This window comes from Macaca mulatta, chromosome 8 (genome assembly GCF_049350105.2).
Source record: "Macaca mulatta isolate MMU2019108-1 chromosome 8, T2T-MMU8v2.0, whole genome shotgun sequence".
NCBI lineage: Eukaryota > Metazoa > Chordata > Mammalia > Primates > Cercopithecidae > Macaca > Macaca mulatta.
The window spans coordinates 92010457-92020716 of NC_133413.1; the positions used below are offsets into that span (position 1 = coordinate 92010457).

General features: G+C 36.9%; 1 protein-coding gene across 1 annotated transcript; it reads right to left on the minus strand.

Moving 5' to 3' along the window:
• Positions 1 to 823: 823 nt before the first annotated feature.
• FABP4 (fatty acid binding protein 4) lies at positions 824 to 5466 on the minus strand. Its single transcript, NM_001266067.1, has 4 exons — positions 5343 to 5466; positions 2696 to 2868; positions 1683 to 1784; positions 824 to 1184 (listed from the first exon to the last, which is right to left on the minus strand). Exons 1-4 carry the CDS (start codon positions 5413 to 5415, stop codon positions 1134 to 1136), a joined length of 399 nt encoding a protein of 132 aa, NP_001252996.1. The 5' UTR covers positions 5416 to 5466; the 3' UTR covers positions 824 to 1133.
• Between the last annotated feature and the right edge of the window lie 4794 nt (positions 5467 to 10260).

Sequence of the window (10260 nt, forward strand, 5' to 3'; positions counted from 1 at the left end):
CTTCGGCAGATTTTGTCTTACTATTAAATGTAAGCATGTGATTTGTAAATTTCAGTCTATGTACAGGAAATCTCAATAATCTGGAAAGGTGCTTTGTAACTTCTACAAGAGGTGGGAAAAACATACAGATGACACATACACAGACATGCACATTCACACACACACTACCTTGGGAAACTCATTATCACTTTTGTGTATTTTATAAGCTGAAATCCCTTGGATATTTTATTTGAATCAAAAATTTTACTGGTGAGAAAAAGAAAAGTTTGGAAACCATGGCAATAAAATTTGAATCTACTCATGTACAAGGCTATTGTCACTTTTCTGAAATGAATATGATGGAATTATTTGCACTGAATTCTGGAGAGATATTCAAAATATTTTGAGAGAGAGAGAGAAAGAGAGATCACATACACATAACTTTCATTATAGTATATTGTTATAACTGTTCTGTTTTATTAGTTATGGTGCCTAATTTAAAAATTAAACTTTATTGTAGGTATATATGTATAGAAAAAAAACATAGTATATATAGGATTTGGTACTATCTGTGGTTTCAGTCACCCACTGGGGGTCTTGGAATGTAACCCTGTGGATAAGGGGGAACTACTGTATATACTCCTCTCTTGCAATGCACTAAGACAGAGCAGGTATAAAACGTGAGCACTTGGGCCAGCTGGCTGTGGACAATTTCACTACATGTAAAACTACCATAGGTTTCTGAGATACACCTACTTAACTATAGCTATGATAAAGAAAGATTTAATATTTAGTAATGGTACAGACTTGTTATCTCCTACCTAGGGAAATTCATAGATATCCCTCTTTACCTTGAATTATTATGAAAGATTTTATTATTTATATCAGAACAAAACAATAATGCAAATTTCCCATTTCCTTCACTCAATTATGACTAAGAATATATCATAAGCACAATGAATACATCATTATATCACTTTCTAAATCTACAAAAAGTTTATTTAACTAGCATAACCATATTGAATAAAATCAGCTTGGGAGCAAATTAGTTGCTTGCTAAATCATGGAAAACAACAACATCTTTTTGAACAATATATCCAACAGAATGTTGTAGAGTTCAATGCAAACTTCAGTCCAGGTCAACGCCTCTTGGCTTATGCTCTCTCATAAACTCTGGTGGAAGTGACGCCTTTCATGATGCATTCCTAGACACAGAAAACAATTCTTGGTCAATCACCGGGACTAAACTATGGATTTATTTATTGTATCTCTCAATGTTGGGAATAAAACAATATTCATTCAAAAGATATTCATTTCTGGACTCCTATGTATGTACCCATATGTTGTAATAAGATAGGGAGTTACAAAGACCAGGAAAATACAAGTTTTCCCCTCCAGGTGCCTTAAAATCTGTATGGTGAGTGAGAAACATAAGCAGAGATAGATAATATAGTGTGGTGGGGGCATCACTGGAGACAGCCTTAGGATGCCTGGAAGCAGGCAGAGAATGCTTCCTAGAAGACAGCATGCCCTTGTTGAGCTCAAAAGCATGAAGGGCAAATGACAGAGTGGAAGCATAATTCCAATACAATCATCTTTCTGTTTTAGATAATCAAAAGGAAAATCTATTTCCTTAAGTGGAATAGTGATCATGAGATGACCTAGCAGTAAGATCCAGATTTAAGTAGCCAGAAGATACTCACGATCACCAGTTTGTCATCCTCTCGTTTTCTCTTTATGGTGGTTGATTTTCCATCCCATTTCTGCACATGTACCAGGACACCCCCATCTAAGGTTATGGTGCTCTGTAGGCATAAGAAAATGTGATTACAATTTGCATATGGAGGCAGAAAATAAAATTTATAATACGGTGTCTTTGTTCAAAGGAATATTTTGAGGTAATTAGTAATTCTAAATGACAAGAATATATTGCAACAAGAAAAAAAATGAGTCTCAAAACCAACAACGTAACCACTTATAGATACGTTATGCCCAGAGTGTTATACAAATTACATAATTGGAAAAATACTGTGAAGGAATATAAAAAAGAAATTTACATTGAGATGATAGTAGTATGGGTGGTTTCTCTATTTCTTTCTTCCATTTTTCTAAACATTCTCTTACATTATTGTAATATTTTAATTTACTTGAAATACTCTATGTATTGTATGACTCAAATAAATTATGTTAATCATTTTTTGTTAATATGGAGACAGGCCAGGTGTGGTGGCTCACAACTGTAATTCCAGCACTTAGGGAGGCCAAGGCAGGAGGATTGCTTGAGGCCAGGAGTTTGAGACCAGCCTGGGCAACATAGTAAAATTCTGTCTCTACAAAAAAATTAAAAAATTAGCTGGGTGTGATGGCACACAGCTGTGTTACCAGCTACTCCGGAGGCTGAAGTGGGAGAAACACCTGAGCCCAGGAATTCAAGGCTGTAGTGAGATATGATTGAGCCATGTCACTGCAGCCTGGTTGACAGAGTGAGACCCTGTCTCTAAAAATAATAATAATTTTTTAACATGAGGGCAACTTAAGAAAATGGGGAAAAATTCACCAACTCTATATGTAAGGAAACATGGTTTAGATGTAGGAGTTCAGGGATCTTTGGCTTATGATAGAATGGTTTTCCTCCTTTTATCATAAAATGATTTCTAATAAGCAGTGGTGATTTAGAAACCAGGCATGTACTCTGTGCCAGTTCCTTATTTCTCACCTTGACTTTCCTGTCATCTGCGGTGACTTCGTCAAATTCCTGACCCAGTTTGAAGGAAATCTCAGTATTTTTAAAGGTACTTTCGGATTTAATGGTGATCACATCCCCATTCACACTGATGATCATGTTAGGTTTGGCCATGCCTGCCACTTTCCTGGTGGCAAAGCCCACTCCTACAGTTAGGAATAGAAAAGATGTCAGGTTGACATTTTCTGTCACATACTTAGCCAAGCCAGAGAATGTGTGTCTGCCCACAGGTGCATGTGTAAGAGGAAAAAGACACAGTGAGTTTCTTAAAGGCCTTAATTTAAATAGCGCCTGCAGATAAAATCAGGTTAATACTTAAACACACACACACACACACACAAAACCACACACACACACACACACATACACACACACAACCTCTGAGAAACAATAGGTATAGGCCTATTCTTTAAATTTCCCTTTCTCTGGTCTGGATACACCTTCTCAGGAGACCCATTGTTTATTTTCAACAAAAATCTTTGGGAAGATATATATTTAAAATGTTAGCCACTATTGTTTTTCTCTCTTAATAAAATAGTTGACCATTCCATCTTAGATACTCAATATTACATTTAAGAAGGCACAAAGACAGAATTTTCAACAGAATTTTGGGGGTTAATGTAGAGTTACTTAGTTAAATGTTTGTCAGTTTTGAGTGTACAAAAGTCACATTTCATAGCATTTGTTGCCAAGTCTACTTTTCTGTGCTTCTTTCTCAAATTACTCCACCATGAGATGAAGATTTTGATGAATTTATACAAAAGGCAAAATGTTTCCTACATTTATAACATTTTAGAATGGTGATATCATTCCTAATAATTTATAGGGGATATTTAAAAAGGGACTAGTCATCAAATTGTGAAAACTTTAACATTTAAGAAATCAATGTTTCTTAGTTTAGAATAGGTTAGAAGCCAATACTTAGATTTCCAATCACCTAAGTTGTGAACTTTTCTTTCTTAAAAAGGAGAATATATTGTCTTGTGCAAGGTATGGAATGAATAATTTACAGCCAAACATAGCAGTAACTTGCTGTCACTGTGTATGTCATGCAGAATTTATTAGTCATAGATGTGTTGAATTTTTTAAACATGTGCATGTAAATCTAAACTCTTTCTTTGACTAAAGGCAACCAAAGGTTAGAAATTGGGAAGAACTGGGAGAGACACATGGTGCAAAATAAGTAATTCTGAGGCTCTGATTTCACTGGCTGTCTGAAAAATGGCCACAGGTGTGTCTTCAAGTCCTGGCTCTGTTACAAAATATAACATTAAATGTATGGAGTGAGTCTGCTTCGTGAATGGAGGCAAAACTGAGTGTGATTCTAGAATGGCTGACCTTGGGAAAAACCATAGTCTCCATTTGCTTGATTTTGCTTTTATGTGACTGATGAAAACAATACCTGTTCACTCATCCTCAATTTCATGCAAAAGGTGTTTTATTGACTTTAATTATCATCAGTCCTTTATAATTTAAAAACACAGTGTTATTAGAAAATATAAATATTAAAAGTATAAAATTTTTCTAAAAATAAATAGTTAAATGACCCCAAATCCTGGCATTTCTGCATCCGTGCATATTAATTAGTTTATTGAATCACTCTAGTTTATCCTAGAAAGTCTCTCTCATGCTAAAGTCACCAATTTTCCTATCATCTAAAAACAAGAAACATAGTTACAGACAAGCAAAAAAGTATATACTGTATAATTTACAGGAGGGTTAAGTGTTTTGAGATTTAATAATTACGTTTTAAACCCGAAGATTGCATAAAATTCCTCCCCAGTTTGCTAACCCCAGTTCTGACTTTCATGGACTGTCATGCATGGGGTTGAGGGAGAAAGGCTTTCAAAGTAGAAGCTGCCTGAGAGAGACGTTGTCTCTTCTACTTTACCTCCATTGTTATCTGAGAGGCGTTCATCCAATGACATGCTGACAATGTTAATAGCATCTAAAAAATTAAACACCTCTACTATCAAAGAAGAGGTATGTTATGTACGTAACATTCTCCTTTTAAATTGGTTGATAATTCTATGGCATCCTATGTCATTTCTAGTCAAAGGAAGTATTTAAGTTGTTTAAGAAACATATTTCTGAAATTAAAATTTTTGTCTATCATAAAACAACCACATATTTTAATAGATTAACATTGAGACAAGAAAATAATTGGCTAACATACAGTTATTGAAAAAGAACATTGCATTAAAGGAACTAGAGTGCTTTCAGTTTCAAATGAAAATTATTGCATACTAACTTTTTTCCAAGTTATTGCTTATTTTATATGCAAAAGGGGATGAAAGAGAAATAGGCAAAGAGCTAAGTAAACCAAGGATACCCAAGTTTTGCAATTAAAGTCAAATCTTATCATTTTTAAAGGCCATAAACATTCAATTTAGACACTTTTTAATATTGGTACACCTTCAGGAAGCATTAGTTGTAGCTTTGGTTCAGAATTTCTCTATAAACAAATGATTATCACTTGCTATGTGTGCAGCCTTTCTATAGAAAGCAGCATTTTCATTTCTGGCCAGGGCTTCCAGACATTGCTATAAACACAGCTATAAACTCTTGTTCCCAAAAGAAAATATTATAAATCCAGTCATTCCACAATGCATTTCCTTACCTACTTCTTTCATATAATCATCAAAGTTTTCACTGGAGACAAGTTTCCAGGTACCTACAAAAGCATCACACATTTTGTAAGTTCTAGGATTATTCTTCAAGGTGAGAAGGAAGCTGCAGTTTTCAAGAGAGTGCTGTGACCCTCTGGAGTCCAGATAACTTCCTTTTAAAGGTGCTCAGAACATGTGATCTTAGGAATGACCAATTGGGAATCATAGCCAATCATTTCCTTCATTACCAGCCTGTGCATTTTTTTCTCTGAGTCATGTTTTTAATACACATTTCTCAACTTTGGTTCTCCCTGGCAAATAGTCATTGGACTTAGAGTACAAATTATTTTTAAACCACTAACAGGATATTTTAAACATTCCTGTTTTGACAGCTTAATGCTCAGTGCACTGAATTTCCCCCTATTATTCCTATACATATTTATCCCAGTGTAGAGAGGGGAAATTATTTTGAGATAAACTTTGACATTATTTTGGGGGAGGGTATTTAAATTGTAGTTATGTGGTTCTTTTGAATTGAGAAATTGCCATACATATTTTCTATTATTCCTATACATATTTGTCCCAGTGTAGAAAGGGGAAATTATTTTGAGATAAACTTTGACCTTATTTTGGGGGAGGAGGTATTTAAATTGCAGTTATGTGGTTCTTTTGAATTGCGGAACATAAGAACTGCCTCGGAGATTCTTACATAATTGCAAAGGCTCTTTGGGGCAGTACTGTCTCAGGAATTACCTGGCAATGAAAACAAAATAAGTAATGGGATTTAAAAGTACTCCAGATTTCTGATTTCAAATGCTTTATATGAATAAAAAAGTAGTTTCAATTCATCCACCAGTAATCTGGACTGTAGATTTCATCAAAATGATAATGTAACCTCACTCTTTCCATCTCCTAAATGAGAGCATAGCATTGATTTCCACAGATCCTTTGAAAAATGGGCCTCATTCTAAAATACTTTCCTCATACTGAGAAAGTGCATTCAATTTCTGAACTGTGTCATAAGTTCCGAATTTATTCAGATCAGAAATGGTGTGGTCGCATGCTACCAAAACCAATATCCTTCTTTAATACAGTCACCAATTTGTGAAACTAGTTTTCTAAAGTAATCGTGGTTTTCAATTCCCTTTGCCCCATGCAAGAATGATGGAAGATGTTCGCGTGTGCTGCAAATTCCCACGAACTTACCCAGATTTAGGGGGAAAAAAAAGAAACTGAAATATTTCAGAGTGATGTATTGCCACACTGTGTATCCCACTGAACAGTACCTGCTGAGCATATGATTGATTCACAAGCCAGTGTAAGTATCCTGAGGGCTTCCCAAAAATGTTTGTGGCAGGAAATTCTGTAAGCAACAGGATTTTCTGTAGGAAAGCAAGTTGCTATGAAAGCCTGATAAAGTTAGGTTTTGCATTTGTTAATGGCACAGTAATAACGCTCATCTACTCTGGACTGTTGCATAGATACATAGACTGTGGTGATGTGCCATCAGGTAGGCTTGCTTTTAGTGATCCACCTGTTTCCCATTGAATAAGACCGTTCAGATGGAAAGTAACTAAAAGTGACAAATCTTAATAGATGGATGTTTTTGATAATGTTTTAAATTAATTTTCTTCAGACAGGTTTTTAAATGATTGAATTTGAATACATACTTTGTGTATTGTAACGCTGCAATTTGGTTTTTAAAAATTTTTGTTTCTATAGATTTAGGACTACATGTGCATTTTTGTTACCTATGTATATTGAGTAGTAATAAAGTCTGGACTTTTAGTGTAACCATCACCCAAATAGTGTATATTGTACCCAATTGGTAATTTCTTTTTTTTTTTTTTTTTTTTTTGAGACGGAGTCTCGCTCTGTCGCCCAGGCTGGAGTGCAGTGGCGCTATCTCGGCTCACTGCAAGCTCCGCCTCCCGGGTTTACGCCATTCTCCTGCCTCAGCCTCCCGAGTAGCTGGGACTACAGGCGCCCGCCACCTCGCCCGGCTAATTTTTTGTATTTTTAGTAGAGACGGGGTTTCATTGTGTTAGCCAGGATGGTCTCGATCTCCTGACCTCGTGATCCGCCCGTCTCGGCCTCCCAAAGTGCTGGGATTACAGGCTTGAGCCACCGCGCCCGGCCCCCAATTGGTAATTTCTTTCCTTCTTTCCTTCTTTCCTTCCTTCCTTCCTTCCTTCCTTCCTTCCTTCCTTCCTGCCTGCCTGCCTGCCTGCCTGCCTGCCTGCCTGCCTGCCTGCCTGCCTTCCTTCCTTTCTTTCCTTTCTTTCTTTTCTTTCTTCTTTTTTTGATGGAGTTTTGACTTTATTGCCCAGGCTGGAATGCAGTGGCACGATCTTGGCTCACTGCAACCTCTGCCTCCCGGATTCAAGCGATTCTCCTACCTCAGCCTCCCTAGTAGCTGGGATTACAGGCACCCACTACCATGCCTGGATAATTTTTCTTTTTTCTTTTTCTTTTTGAGACAGAGTCTCGCTCTGTCTCCCAGGCTGGAGTGCAGTGGTGCACTCTCCGCTCACTGCAAGCTCCGTTGCCTCCCAGGTTCACGCCATTCTCCTGCCTCAGCCTCCTGAGAAGCTGGGACTACAGGCGCCCACCACCACGCCCGGCTAATTTTTTTTTATTTTTATTTTTTGTATTTTTAGTAGAGACGGGGTTTCACCGTGTTCACCAGGATGGTCTCAATCTCCTGACTTCGTGATCCACCCACCTTGGCCTCCCAAAGTGCTGGGATTACAGGCGTGAGCCACCGTGCCCGGCCAATTTTTCTTTTTTCTTTTTTTGTATTTTTAGTTGAGACAGGGTTTTGCCATGTTGGCCAGGCTGGTCTCGAACTCCTGACCTCAGGTGATCCACTCGCCTCAGTCTCCCAAAGTGCTGGGATTGCAGGCGTGAGCCACCGTGCCCAGCCCCAATAGGTAATTTCTTATCCCTTGCCCCCTCCCACCTTCCCACCTTTTGGAGTCTCCAGTTGTCTATTATTCCACTCTGCATGTCTGTGTGTACACATTGTTTAGCTCCCACTTATAAGTGAGAATATGTGGTATTTGACTTTCTGTTTCTGATTTATTTCACTTAAGATAATGGTCTCCAGTTTTACCTATATTGCTGCAAAAGAAATGATCTCATTCCTTTTTATGGCTGAGTGATATTCCATGGTAAATATATATCACATTGTCTTTATCCAGTCATCCATTGATGGACACTTAGGTTGATTTCATGACTTTTTTACTGTGAATTATTGTTTTAGAGATTGACTGTCTGGTAGTGTAATCTCTGGTCACATGTGGCTCTTAAAATGTGGCTAGTATGACTGAGAAATTGAACTTTTAATTTTAGTTAATTTTAATTAAAATGTAAGAAATGATCCTCAATTCAGTTATTGAAAAACTTTTAAATATGTTTGAACCAATGTGACTATGCCAATCTGCTTTTTCATTGTAAATTTTATGAAATCTAAATATTGGACAAGTGTTTCAGAAGAAAATTTAGATGAATTGAGATGAACTGTTAGTATAAAATATATACCAGATTTTGAAGACAATGTAAAAATGTATACTATATTATTAATTTTCTTACATTGATTACATGTTGAAATGACAACATTTTAGATATGTTAGGTTAAATCGAATATATTACAAAATTAACCTATTTCTTTTTTACTTTCCTAATGTGGCTACAAGAAAATTTTAGATTGTATCTGTGGCTTACATTATACTTCTCTTGGGCTGTGCAGTTTTAGAGTACCATACTAACAGCAAGCTTTGCTTATTTATTCAACATGTGATCAGGCATTGTGCTAACCAATGGGGATTCAACAGTGAGCCAGCCAGGGGAGGCATTTGCATGCTCTCATAGAGCTTACATTCTAGTACTGGAGAAGGTCATATACAAGGAGACCTTGTGTATGAAACATGAAATAAGCCAATCACAGGTAGTGCTATGTTTCAGAGCCAACAGAATGGGGTACTCTGATGTAATGGCCACTGTGAGGGTTGGAGTAGTAGATGGGGCAATCTGGGAAAGTCCGTCAAAGAAGGTAGACAATTGAGCTGTCAGCTGAATGACGAGAAGACAGCCACAGGAAGATCAGGAAAAAGATTGTTTCCAGCACAGGAAACTGCAGGAGCTGCTGGTTCTGTTACCTTTCAGAACAATTTCACCCAAACACAGCCACCCTGACAAATACAGATATATGTTCCTAGTGAGCAAAGTCCAGGGTCCATTAAGGAAGGGATTTTTGTTCAGATTAATTTATTGTTAGATACAAAGTAATTACGTATTCAATACAATCCCTGAAGGAAACTGTTCTTAGATGGGTTAGTGAGAGTACACTAGCACGCCTGTAAACAACAACAACAACAACAAAATTTGAAGGATATATTTGTGGGCCAGTAGCATCATCTTCTATGTCAGCATATTCAGTGCCTGGTCATCGCTGGAGAAATGGCATAGCTGAAATTTTCTAGAAACAACTATTGGCTCTTTTAATGAGTTAATATAAACAAGAATAGTAGTAACCTATAGTAAAGGACCTTGGTAACTTAAACAGCAATGAGACAAGTAAGATGTGAGAAGGTAGTTGAATTCAAAGGAAGACATTTCATATGATCACTTGTTAAGAGTAACAAGGCTTGGCAGTTTCTTACCTGAGAGATATTGCCCTTAAAAGCAGCTCAATGTATATCCACTAGGTTTCGTCTCGTGTAGGGTAGAGAACTCTTTCTGGATGATAAACTGTCCAGAAATTGAATGCAGAGGCCCAAAACTCGTGCTCTGCAGTATAAACAGGAATGTAAACAACTGTTCAGTTCTTAAAGAAATTATCTTTATCTTGATACCTAAGAGTTACTCTTGCTGACGTGGAGAAAATGGAATGTTTGTTCATCAAATTACTATCGTCTTTCATCACAA